This window comes from Ciconia boyciana, chromosome 14 (genome assembly GCF_034638445.1).
Source record: "Ciconia boyciana chromosome 14, ASM3463844v1, whole genome shotgun sequence".
Lineage (NCBI taxonomy): Eukaryota > Metazoa > Chordata > Aves > Ciconiiformes > Ciconiidae > Ciconia > Ciconia boyciana.
In genome coordinates, this window is record NC_132947.1 from 7346113 (window position 1) to 7359898 (window position 13786).

A 13786-nucleotide genomic window follows, 5' to 3' on the forward strand; every position below is an offset into this window, starting at 1 on the left:
AAGTTGGTAAGTTAAAAAAAACACCTAGAATAGATATTAAAAAAAAAATCAGGTTTTTTCTTCTTTTAAAGCTGGCACATCTCAATAGATGGCACTAAAAATCCTAATGCGAAGCCATTCCCCATGGCTTCCTCCCTGAATATCATCACAAGTCTTCCAGTCAATCCACTCCCTTTAAATATCAAACAAGCAATACAGCCAATGGACAGTCTCTTAATTCACTATCTTAGACGCTTCTTTTAATGCAAATTATTCACTCAGAAATGCTAGTTTTGGTTTTTCCTTGGCCCTTGCTATGAAAACCACTCAGTGAGAAATTTATCTGGGACAAATTCTCCTGAGGGGAGGTAATCTGTGTACCTTGATTGATGTCAAAGAAGATGCATTAAATTACACCACTTCACGATCTAATTTTTCTGTGGTTTCCTTGACACCAAATTAGCAAACTATATCCACAAAATGTATTCAACTGTTTAAGCTAAATTGACTACCAGCAGATTGCTGAAGCCTTTGCAAACTCCATCCTGAGTTCACTGTGACCACCTTGCTCAGTGAAACTGTCTCTGAAGCTTGGAGCAAGTAACAAACTGTGTTCCTTCCCCTTCCCTCCTGCTAAAAGGGAGAGATTTTCCTGCTAGGCTATTTTTCTGGTTTTCTGACCGTGTCATCTGATTTTATTTCATCTGGGCAAAAATCACACTTCTTGCCTCATTAAAATGCAATTGAAAAATCTAAGATCATTGCATAGGTCAGCGCAGCGCTTCACAGGATTATTTTTTTCATAAAATTGCACAAATGTATCAGGTAAATTAGTTGAAAACATGAAAAGAACAGGTGGTTTTTTTTAGACATGAACTGAAATGCAACAGTAAAAAAAGAATTAAATTTTTCTTTATAAGAAGTTATATAGCTGCAAATACCTGCTATAAAGGCAGTTAATGTATGTAAGTTGATTTTACGGTCTGAATCCACCAAAGCCCTGTTTTTAGAGGGGGTTAAACATGTAAATTAGAAAGAGATTTACTGGAAATATTTTGAATAAAAATAAACACAAGAAATATTAAACTATTTGTGGATAGCCCAGCCAAGATTAATGATTAAATTTACTGATTTCATCGCCTATTGATGTTGCAAACAATTGACTCCTACCTAGGATCTATGAAGGAGTAAAAAGAACCTACAGGGTCAAATTTTGCTCTCACTTTTACATTGATGTAAATCCAGACTAAGTCTATTGGACTCAGTGTAACTGTGGAATATTTCCAGACACCCATCAAAGAGTAACTGCAGAAACACACTGCTGTAAGGAGTCGCAGCATCCCGCCACAGGCATTTCAAACCCTGATTTGCACTTTGTGCTTGGGCCTGAAGTGTGCTCGGGTTTGCAGTATTGGCCAAAGAGAAGGTCTGGCTGTGTAAGAAATGCTGAATAAAGACCTCAAATGCCAATGGTGTCAGCGTATCTGAACAGTTTTACCTTTACATGCATGCAGACATCCTGCTGACTTCATTTTCTTAATCACCTCTAAAATTCACACAGAATTTTAAAATTCTGTTTCCTAAGATGGCCATCAAAACACAAATTTATTATAGCAGACTGTCAGGGAAATTAAAGCAGCCCAACAAATATAAGCAGACAATTGTTTTTCATTGGTTTCTCTGTTCTGCTGCTGCAGAAAGTTAAAAAAAAACACTTGAAGATGGAATGGAATGAAGAGAGGTACATTAAAAATAGGCAAACATACAGAAAAAGCTTACTTTTAAAAAGCCAAGCAAGGTTGGCTTCTAGATTAAAATAAAGCAAGGAAAATCTAGGCTTGATTCTGCATCCGTTTGAATTAAAGAGCAAAAACTTTTATTCATTTTAGTCATTCCAGCCATATGCATATGTATGGCTGAAGATTTTATTATATTCCTATAGAATCTCTTTACATTTTATGCCTAAATAAATGAAGTGAAATTTACTTTATAAAATATTTACAGAATCTTCTTAAGAACCATTAAGCTCATTAGCCAGGTGAATTCGTTTTGGATTCGGCCAACAAACTGTGTAACTAGCTGAGAGCCACAGGGCCAGCTGTCTAAAAGACAAGTTAGTCTGTATGGCAGCCAACAGCCAGATGGAGACGACAGCCAACTCAGGAAATACAATATTTAGCCTGAAAGAATGTCAAAAGACGGTAAAAAGTCTGACCACTGAGCTCCACTGTCATCAGTATTCTGCCTTTGAATCCAGCCTTTCTGCCTCCCTCTCCCCGTGCCGCTCCCGCACCGGTTCACCTCGCGCGTCCTCATTAGGATGAGTCCAGCAAAAAGCCAAGTAGAGCAGCACCGGAGCTGGGGGTTTAATCCTAGGAGGAGGCTGATGGGTGCTCAACCAGCTCTACAAAAGCATGTTACACATTCAGCAAACAGAAAGCTCAGCTTGACAGAAGGGAAATATAATTAGGATAAAGAAAAAAGAAAAGGAGAGGAAGGAGGGCTCCTGTTCCCGAGGGGCTAGGAGAATTCACAAGGCCTCTAGACACAAGCAAGAAGCTCAAAAGCAGGAGAGGAAGTCTGAGGCAGATTATTTCTCCCTTTTGTAAGGCAAATGACTAATTACACAAAGCAAGATGTTTTTTCCAAAGAGATTTGAAAGGTATCATGAAATATTGATACAGAAATTGTATTTAATGCAGGTTTACAAGCCAAGAGGTAAAAGAAAATGTAAATGTAAACATGGTGTTTTCTCCTTATTCTCCCTGCGGCTCTTCCCTTTGTCAGAAAAACACCTAGCAAGCCTGCCTTGGTGCAGAAAGTTCCCTGTGAAAGGGCAAAATACTTCCAGCTGGAGATGGTTTTAGGCTTTCACACTATGTATCTGGAAAGGGGAAGAAACACTGAGTTTAATCTAACTGAATTTCCATTCTTGGGCATTGTTGCTATTTATTTTACTCATTTTTCTTTCAGAGGAAGAAAAAAAAATCCCTGTTAGAGGGAGCTGGATCAATACTAAGAAATTCTTTGTCAGATAAAATAAGAATGATCATTAACCTTGCTGCTTATGAATTAAATGCAAACTTCACTTTTCAACTTGTCTTTCCCACAGCATCCCCAGCAAACTTCCCTCATTTTGTTCAGCAATTAAAACCCAGCCCAACCACCCAAACAAACACTGTTGCTAATAACCTTTAAGCTCTCTTCCTGCTGTGTGGGTGGGAAAAAAAGGAGGAGGTATTTTGTGATATGGTTCAGGTACTTTGGTGATGGGAGCTCTTCAGTCTTAGGCGTGGATTTGAGGCTGGATTATGTGTATTATGTATAGATCCAGTCTCTCTTGGAGCATCATGTGAACCAAGTTCACGGTCATGCCAGCAGCTCCACACCGGTCGATGCGTGGGCTCCCTGTGGCCAAGATCAGGCCCTGCCTTCTTCATGCAACTGGCTGCAGGATCAGCTGTAAGAGCCCAGTTATCAGCTTGGAAATTATTGATAGCAGGCTTTGGTCTCCGCTTAAGGGCTTGCACCATTGCCTCCAAGAATTTGTTTTAACTGCCACCATTACTCTCTGAATTGTGATTGGGTGCCATGTCTGAGCGGTCAAAAAAGACTTTATCTATAGCATCATTGAGTGTGATGCTTACTTTTGAATGTCGGAGAATGCTAACTTTATTGTAAGTTATATTGATTTTATTTCCAGGAAGAATTCAATTTTTATTTTCAGTTCAGCTCTTTCACCCCCCAAATGCACTTTCCCTGATGGCATCTATTTTGCTTTCCTTTTCACAGAACAGAGGAAATTTATTACGATTTCCTCTGTGCTTGTAGGACTTGGCTGTGAAATCGTGACTGCTGTGTCGAATTTTGCTCGTCCTGTTATTCTGCTGCCTTCTCTCCATCCTGCAAATGCTTATTGCTAAGGAAAAAGTTTTAATAGTCTTATTCATCTCTTGAATTCATATTGTTAATAAATGTCATCTGAAACCTCAATACTGGTTACCCTTCTGGGAAGAGAATCCTTTACTGAAACATAGTGCCTTCCCGTTCCAAGCATGGAATAAAATTTCTGATTGAGCTGCTGCTGGTTTCCACAAGGGAGGGAGCTCCGCCGTCCTCCGGTGCCTGCCAGCTGCTGCAGACAAGGGCCAGCGCTGCTGTACAGCCTCTGCTCAGTCCCGTTCCGTCAGCTCCATAAAAGTTGCTAATTTTACTGAGCTATAATCAAGCCGGTACTACTGACATCAGAGTCAATAGTACTCTAGAATATGTTGCAGACATGGAAAAGAAAATGATGAAATGATGAAAAGAGTTTGTCCATACCCTTTTGTAAATAAGTAAAAATGTCCTAAGTCAAAGGCACCAAGACAGGAGTAGGAGCCCTAGTGTCTGAGATTCTCCCCTCTCCAACACCGCAATGGAAAGGTCTTTCCAATAAAATAGGAGGTTCAGACCGGAACCACCTACGAGCATATGCCTAGCATAAATGCGGACAAAATACTGGGGCAGAATCTCATCCCTTCTTCATGTTCTCTTTATTATCAGCCTCACCTAATTGGACTTCCTTCAGATCAGCATACCACTGATGTCAAAATTTAATGCCATCTGCCAAAACATTTTTGGAAATTGTTGACATTTCTGAAAATGTAATCCACGCTGCAGGACAGAGTCCACTTCAGTCTCCTTTTGTAGGTGATGAGAAGTATGATGTTAATCATTAATGTATGTCTTATGTTATCTGTGCAGACTGACAGGTAGTTCTAAGAGAATTTTTGTTATATTTTCTGATTTTTCCAGAATAGCTTGTATGAGATGAGGAGCACTTAGCTTTTGCAGACTGTGATCTCCAAAGAAGGTTTATAACTGCATGCAAAACATGTGTGCAAATTTGTTCCTAACTTGCATTTAACTTTATCGCAACTGAGCTCTGAAATTAAGTAACTGTGTTCACAAATGGCTGTAATTAGTTAGCTGCATACTTACTTACTAATTTGTTCACACAGCTGAAGTAACCTGCATGCAGAGAAATGTAGGCACAACTCTGGGAGAAAAGCACAGGAGTGAGAGGTGTTTCTCATCTTGACTTTGCACTTCTGCGTCTGCTCTGTGCAAAACAGGTCCTTAGGTATTCTAGGGAGAGAAGGGGAATGGGAAAATGGTGTTGCCAGGCCAGACTTAGCAGGTGCCTGCACCTGCAGACAAGGAAATAGGAAAGTCAACTTTTGAAAAATCTGATTCAGCTTATACCTTGTCTTGCTGATAAGGTGGGTTTTTAATGTTACTTTCCTCTTTTCAGTTTCTTCATCTGAGTTTTGGCTATTTTCTTGTTTTTCCACTTTTCCCCCACTAGACAGTTGATGTCATTGTCCACAACAAAATGAAATTAAAACAACTTGTCTGAAATTATTGTAAAGTTTTTAATCTCTGACAAATGATTGATCTTTCAAAATTGTCAGCAGTTTCAAATTTCAATCTAAATTTATGTACGGTATAAATATATTTGCTGTTATTTGTGCAGTGTTAAAAGGCTACTCAGCAGCATGAGGTACAGAAGAGTTTTTAAGCACGAGCTGTTGAAATAGCATGGAATTATTTATACATTTGTACTTATTTACAAGATATTGTGGCACAAAATCTTTTCCTGTTTTCATACTGCTTTGTTTTGCAAGAGTCCTCCAGAGAGGCGTTCCTATGCATTGGCATAACGCTTTTAATCTGCAGATCCAATTTCTACAAAAGGGACAAAGTTGTGCTGCAAGTATTTGCTCTATTTCTTTTTTCCTTTCCTTGTTTACAGCAAGTGGTACTTCTCAGCTTGACTCTTCTATCCATCTTTGTTGGTGTCACTGAATAAGAGGATATTGATGCATTCCTAGAAAACAGTAAAATTTCTTTTTACCTCGTCTGACCAATGGGATTCCTTAAAATTTGAGTCTGGCTTTCTGAATTTTAGAGAGTATTGTATTTGTTGCTAGCGAAGAGGACTTTTGGCTGCTTTATGGCTTCTCAAAGACTTTGCTAAGTTCTGTAGACTTAATGCTTCACCCTCAGTTCTCCACATCAACTGAAAAACAGCCCCAGCTCAAATTTGCCTGCAGAAAGCCTTGGTGTTCAGTAGAGAGTGGGTTTGGGTGCTTTGTATTCCTCCTCTTAATTTCCTGTTGTTTCTTTAATTTCTTCTGTCTGTTAGTGTCCAGATTTATGGCCAGCATTTCTTAGCACGTGGAGCTGAGGTGCTGTGTGAGCTATCTGTATCCCAGGCCTCTTCCTCTACAGAATGGGAGGCAGCAAGATGTGCTGGCATTCACAGCTCCAAAACAGACCAGCACTTTCCCAGCTGGGTTTGAAAGGCAGAAAAGCGGCACCCAGATGGAGATGCCTCTGGGCAAGAAGCGAATGAAGGCTGCTGGTGGTTAATGGTTGACATGGGACATATTTGTTGCAAAGCTGTTATAGGCACAAAAAAATTTGTTGTATTGAAAGGTATCTAGCTAAAAATCACGTGCTCAATTTCTTACAAACTATTGGCACTTTGTTGTTGGTTTGGATGGAAATCTATTTAGCCAATTCTGCTTCTGGGAGCACTGTATCATTTCTGCCAGTCCCTGAAGAGGGCTTAGGTTTCACCATGAGACTATTTCAAATGGGACCGGGTGATGCAGGAAGGATCTTCTTTAGAAGCCATCAGCAGCACCAAACCAGTCATGTTTTTAATAATCTTTAAATACGTGGGACTACTAAGCTAAGATACAGGTGCTCAGTCTTCCAATCCTTTCAGCACACACCAAAAAAAAGAAATTAATACTAGACAGAGGCATCTAATCAAAACATTACCAGACGCTGCCATTTGGCAGCACCATGAGGTGGTACCTGGCAACCTCAAAGAGCAGTCAGTAAAGTCCTATCAGTGATCTAAGTGTCTGAGTGATTGGCTTTGAGGAGGGCTGCTTCCCTGCTGGCTGCGTAACGGGGAATCAACGGCAGCGTGCACAGGGTCGGGGTGTCATGCCCAAACGCAAGCCACAAATACATGCACAGGAGGTCCGTGCCCTGGGAGACTCCTCCAGGTGTAGTTGCTGCCTTTCAACCAGGCTGCAGTTCTCCTCCCCCCCCCCCCCCCCTTTTGAAAACAGAGGACGGTGCAATGTTTTATTGCTTTCCCTTTGGCTTTGTAACTGCTTAAGAAGTTGCCTAGGAAGACAAGCGTGTGTGTCTGTGTAGGGGGCACTTCCAAGAGGAGGGTCTCTAGTAGCAAAGCGACGTATCTGCCCAGCTAGGTGAGAGCTGGGCAGGTTTGTTATGACATAGCTCTTTGGGGGGGGTTGTGGCAGAGAGAGGGAGGGGAAGAGAGAGAGAGAGAGAAGTGGAGCCTGCAGCACCCCGGCAGTGATATCAGACACAGGATCTGGCAGCTTTGGGGTAAGCTACCACCTCTCCACTCCACCACTCAGAGCATCCTGGATCTCCAGCTCGAAGGGGAGAGAGAGCCAGCAGCGGCAATCATGGCAACGCCAAATGGTTTTATTTCTTCATGACCTCTCTCTTCTCCTCTCTCTCGTCAATAATTCACCTGAGGACTTTTTTCTTCCCACCCACCTCCCCCTTCTCACTAGCTTTTTTGATGTGAAGAGAGAGGAGAAAAGGGGGCACCAGAAAGTGTTCATTTCGTTCGGCAGCTTTTGGTGGCGTGTTTTAAAGAGCTTGCGAAAGGACCCGGGTAAAGAAAGAAAGAAAGAAAGGAAAAAAAAAAAAAAAAAAAGGCACAAAGTGGTGGCAGGGGGAGGAGGAGAAGAGAAGAAGGAGAGGAAAAAAGAGACGGAGGGGAGAAGCCGGAGGAAAGAAGACTTTCAGCGCGGCGTTGCCGGGAGGTGCGGGTGCGAGTGCGGGTGCGCGCCTGTGTGCGCGCCTGTGCGCGCCTGTGTGCGCGGGGGAGCGGCTGCCGCTGCTGCCGGCGGTGCCTCCCGCTGGTGCGCGGCGCGGTGGCCGGAGCGGGGCGCGGAGCGGCGGCGCGGGCGGCCGCGGGTGCCGACCATGGGCTGGCGGCTGCTGCCCGCCGTCCTGCTGGCCCTGGCGCTGGGCGGCCCCGCGGCGCGGGCGCAGAACGACACGGAGCCCATCGTGCTGGAGGGCAAGTGCCTGGTGGTCTGCGACTCCAACCCGGCCACCGACGCCAAGGGCTCGTCCTCCTCCCCGCTGGGTATCTCCGTGCGGGCGGCCAACTCCAAGGTCGCCTTCTCGGCCGTGAGGAGCACCAACCACGAGCCCTCCGAGATGAGCAACAAGACGCGCATCATCTACTTCGACCAGGTGAGCGGCGGGCGGCGGGGCCGGGGGGTCCCGGCGGGGCCGGGGGGGATCCCCGCGGGGCGGGGGTGTGCCCGTGCCCCCCCGCCGGGACGCGGCCGGGCGCGATCAACAGGTGCCGCCGCCGCCGCCGCCCGCTCGCCCCGATGCCCCCCACCCCCCGCGCCCTCCCTTCGCCCATTTCCTGAATTCCGGCAAAAAGTTGGGGTGCAGGGGGCGGCTGCCTGCGGGCAGCCCCCGCGGAGCCCCCGCACCCCGAAGCTGGAGAAACGGAGGGGCCGGGCAGGTCGCGGCCGGAGGCTCGGGGGCAGCCGGGGGCCGCCGCCCCCGCGGAGGGCATCTCCCGCCCCGCAGTCGTGTCCCGCTTGCCCCCCGGGGATGGGGCCGGCGGCGGGGCGCGGCGGGGGGCGGCCGCCCGTGCGGAGCAGCCGCCGTCGGGGCCGCGGGGGCCGTGCGCTGCCGGCCCCTCCGCACGGCTCCCCGCGCACCGCAAGCTCCGGCCCCGCCGGCCTCCGCGGAGGACGGGGCCAAGTAAGTTCCGAGGGTGCCGCGGGGCCCGGCGGCGCTGCCCGGGTCCCCGGCGGCCTCCGCGGGTCTGCGCCGCGGGCGCGGGCGCCGGGAGAGGCGGGGGCGGCAGCCGGGGCTGTGCGAGCATCCGAGGGGCAGCCCTCGCCGAGCCCAGGGCGAGGACGCGGCCCTGGGGGGCTGGGGGAGAGGGTTTTCTCAGTTGCAAGCAGCCTGCGTGGATTTTAGACGGCTTGCGCAGCCTTTGAGAGGGGAAAGAAGACTGCATTTTGAGGAAAAATCATTTAACTTTTCTGTAACAACCACAGCCCCTCTTATCTCAGTCACTAATGTTAACATATGGATGCCAGGACACATTTCATGTACCAGCTCCTGTCCTAGGGCACATTTCATGTACCAGCTCCTGTCCTAGGGCAAGTCCAAGGGAACTGAGACTGATGGTTATTTTGCTTCTTATACCGTACCATAATGAACAGTAAGTTGTTGTGACAACTGAAGCCGGATATGTCACGTAGCTTAATGCTAGCAATGCAAATTACCCTAACTTCACGGACATTCCTAGTGGCTTTCTAGGGCTGTGTCTGGCATAAAGGAGCCTGAAAATATCAATTAAAGATAAAGCATAACTAAGTGGAAAGAAAGAAAAATGTAGTCGTGAAAGAAGATACTTAGCATATGGACGATGCGCTCATTTAATATGTTCCCCTCTGTTACTTGTCTCTGTTTAATCAAACACAAATTATTATTAGTGCTTACAAAAACAAATAAAGCAGCAAAGGCTCACAGCCAGTTTTTGCTCAGATATGCCAGGAATTTCAGTAACTCAGTCTGACTATAAACTGGTGAATGAATTATATCATTCACATACATCCTTCCTCACAGCTTGAGCCTTCCAGGAAGACGGTGTTGACTTGGCTGTTGCTTTTTAGCCAAAAGCAGTATGCCACTCCCTGAATGAGTGTTTTGATGTCATTTTTGGGGAATGATGAACAAAAATGCCTTTTCTTAATCTCCTCTAAACATGTATAGAAGAAAGGTCTTGAAGGTATGATACAGCAGCAATGTAAGAAATATTTTCCACCCTAGTTTATTTATAGTAAAGTTGTACTATAAATATAACTAAATATCCATTTGATGAGTAATATTCCAACTTAATTGGGATATTGAATAATGAATAAAATAGCATAGATGTAGATTAAAAAATTTCCATGGGTAAATGTTTTCTAAAGTTAATACTCTGTATTTTTTATTTAGCACTGAATACCTGTACTAATTCCCACGCTATATTTTTTTTTTGTAGATCCTAGTAAATGTGGGCAATTTTTTCACGTTGGAGTCTGTCTTTGTAGCACCAAGAAAAGGAATTTACAGTTTCAGTTTTCACGTAATTAAAGTCTATCAGAGTCAAACAATTCAGGTACGTTGATCAAGTATGATTATAAAATCTTTTACTTAAATTGTTTATTTAGAATAGGATCTTGACTGAACACAAGAGTATTTAACACACTTTGAAGGAAAAATGGCTTAGTTTAAAGCAACCTGTGGTGTAGAGTTCCTAGCAGTAGAGTGAATGCATTTAAACTGAACAGCAGGATCCTCACCTCGGATAAATTGCCATAGCTCCACTTCTATACCATAAGAACTGAATATCTGGGGTGATATAAAGTATTAAACAGAATGAATCATCCAAGAGTAAAACAGAGTTCTAAATTTCACTTAATTGCATAAATACTATTGAAGAGTTATATTTTGCTACAGGTTAAACTCCCTGTCTTGAACGCAGGAGTTCTGGGGATACGTACCAGATTTGATTATTTTTGTAACATTTTGTGACCTGGCTGACAGCTCACGATGCCAGGTATCTGTTTATGACACCAGTCTGCTACGGACCAAGGTTAGTTAAGGTGGTCTACCTGTTCTATACTACACTGAAGGGTTATATCTCTACAGGGATGTCTTCTAGGGAACCTTTATAGCAGTTTAAACTTTTTTTCACCATATAATACATAAAAGATGTGTCATATATTTAAAAAAAAAAGGAGTGATTCTGCACTTTCTTCTGTAGCATAATAGCAGCTGAACTACCCAATTAAATGTAAGTATGTACTAGCTTAGAGGAAAAGCCTCTAAGTTCCTGAACATCCCCGCGCTGAGCCAACAGTAAATTCCTTAAAGTACCTTCCTTAATCTTCACGCCAGGTCATGCAATTTCTGTGACATACATACTGCTTTTCTAGATCTGGAATAACATCTGTGGCTTCCCTTGTTTCCACCCATGAGACCACTAGATTCATAGAAGTATTTGATGCTTTTCCCCTGATCTGTCTTGCTCTTGAATATGGTTTTCAGTGTACAAGGCTGAGATGAAATGGATTTCTGCAGGACTGATCAGCCATTTCTTCGTGGCAGCTCTGGCTTTGGGTTGCCGGTAAAGCTCCTGAGAAAAATGTAAATGGTAGAGAAGGCAGAGAAAGCTGGTGCAAGATACATTCACATCCCTGGTGAAATTCGCCTTCAGTTTACAACAGGAAATCATGGTTCCTTTCAGGTCAATGACAAAAGTCTTGGATGAAATACTGACCTCATGAAAATCTCTGTAATGAGCTTATAAGCTATTGAATATGCTCAAACTTTGTTCCTTTCACTCTCTTAAAAGCTGAAGGTTGAAATGGCCTAGAATGACTGTATGTGAGCCAGCTTCATTGTATTTAAAAGACGTATTGCCAAGAAAGATGTCAAGGCTTGGATTCTGGAAGCCCAGTGCAGACTTTGGTGTCTCACATACCAGGTACTCAAACCTGGGAGTCTGGGGCTTGTAACAGACTTTTACAACCTGCCACATGACTTGAAATCTTTCATAGATCAAGAGTTCCTGAAGTGATGGATGGGTTTGGTTGGCTCCATTTTGGCACAGTTAACGTGAGACCATCTGAGGCAAACCTGTGATGTGTCTTCTGCTGTGATTAAAATAACTGTAAGATGATCTGCAGGGAAACGTGACCTAGAGAGATGGTACCGAAGGAGTGAGATAAACCAAAAGCAAGCAATGCGTAAACTCTTGATGCCCCTTTTTTTGCATGTGTGATAACTAGGGGGGAGGACCGAAAGCCATTGCAGTGGAGCAAACCAGCTTGAGTCTCAGCCACATGCAGACTTAAACCCCACTAAATCACCTGAAGGCTTCCTACATAAGTGATATTACTATGCCCCTGGAACATCTGTTAATGCCATTAAATATCATTAAACTGAAATTGGTTCCCTGGGGACATCTGATTAAGTGGATTTCCCAGATAGGCGAATCCCAAATCAGGGCCAGATTCTGCTGCCCTGACTTATGCTGAGTACTAATTTATTCCACGGTGACTCCCATTAAAATTAATGGGAGCATATGCAAGGCCAGCATACTTGATATGAATAAGCATTTCATAATTCACCCCTCTGTGACTGCATTATAGCTGCTTAAAAAGAAAAAGCAGAAGAAAGCTAATAGTTTGCCATTGGGGAAATGAAAAATGCCTGGATCTGTCCATTCCCCCAGCCCCTGCCCATCTTTATTTACAGAGTGTGTGTGTGATGTTGCTTTCAGAGCAGAGGCTGTGCTGACTTTCAGAAGTGTTTTATAGAAAAATGGAGTCATTTCCAAAACACAGCGCAGTGGTTCATAAAGCTAAAGGTCTGTTCTAGACTTTAAAACTAAGCTGCTGTCGTAATGGAAGGGACATATATTTTGCTCTCAATGAAGTGTAAGCTCCCAGCCTACTGCAGTACCTTTGACATCTCATTAGGTGCCTATGTCGCATCTCTGGGTGCCTAAGTTTCTTGAAAATGTCTTCTTTGCTAGCGCGTGCCTAAATCACCTGTGAGGTAGGCAAAGTGAAACAAACTGAGGTAATAGCTCACAGTTCCATATTACGAGAGAGTTACAGTGAAGGTGCCCAAGCAACAGACGAAAGCAATGTCGCATTACCTTTCACACACTGACCGTGGCACGCAGTGGACGGTGTCCCACCGACGGCACTCAGCTGCAGGTCAAGCCCATGAAACACGAATGTGCTTGTACACTCCAAAGAAACGTAATTATTAGTTTAAAACATCAACAACAAAAGCCGTGAAGGTTGGGACCTTAGCAGACCTCTTACACTGTAGTTAATATTCAGTGATACTTCTTGATGTTTTTCTGTTAATTAGAGCTTTTCAGTGGTTTTTCTCTTGTAGGTTAATTTGATGCTAAATGGAAAGCCAGTAATTTCTGCTTTTGCCGGGGACAAGGATGTCACACGTGAAGCTGCCACTAATGGAGTCCTGCTCTATCTAGACAAGGAGGATAAGGTTTACCTGAAATTGGAGAAAGGTAATCTGGTCGGTGGATGGCAGTATTCTACGTTTTCTGGCTTTCTGGTCTTTCCCCTGTAAAGTCAATTTTCCTGTGACATTCATCCAGGTGTGGACTCATCATTGCCTCTGTTACATGAAGATCATTTTATCATCTTGGGATTGATGTTTCTTTATTGGTTTTTCATGGGTGAATATGGATTCTCTTTATGGATTTTGACCCCATCTGAACTACTCAGAAGTTTCACAGAATTTTGTGTGTTTAAATACAATATATTTGGATTGAGACTAAAGCAGACGATAAATATCTATGCTTAATGTTACAGTCTAAAGCTGCCTGCAAGATTTATTCAGATTTCATTTACTGGACTTATTGGATTCATGGGAGAAGTGGATTTTCTTTAATTATGAAAAGACTGGCAACCAGGTCTATAATTTAGGAGAGTTTGAGTTCAGACTTCAATCAAGAGTTAGTGTGTTGCTGCCAAAGAACTGTATATTGATATATTGGTCATACATGTCTTTGTCATTGGGACTTAACTGACATGATCTATTCCATTGTCTTGAGAAAGGTAATTATTATTGATAAGTGGTTGACTTTAATTCTCCTCTGCGTGTAGTGTGTTGGATGGTTCACCCATATATA

General features: G+C 43.9%; 1 protein-coding gene across 1 annotated transcript; it reads left to right on the top strand.

Annotated features, from left to right (window-relative positions):
• Window positions 1-8010: 8010 nt before the first annotated feature.
• On the top strand, window positions 8011-13221 carry CBLN4 (cerebellin 4 precursor). Its single transcript, XM_072879284.1, has 3 exons — window positions 8011-8286; window positions 10109-10225; window positions 13024-13221. The coding sequence occupies exons 1-3, from the start codon at window positions 8011-8013 to the stop codon at window positions 13219-13221; spliced, it is 591 nt and encodes a 196-aa protein (XP_072735385.1).
• Window positions 13222-13786: the final 565 nt, after the last annotated feature.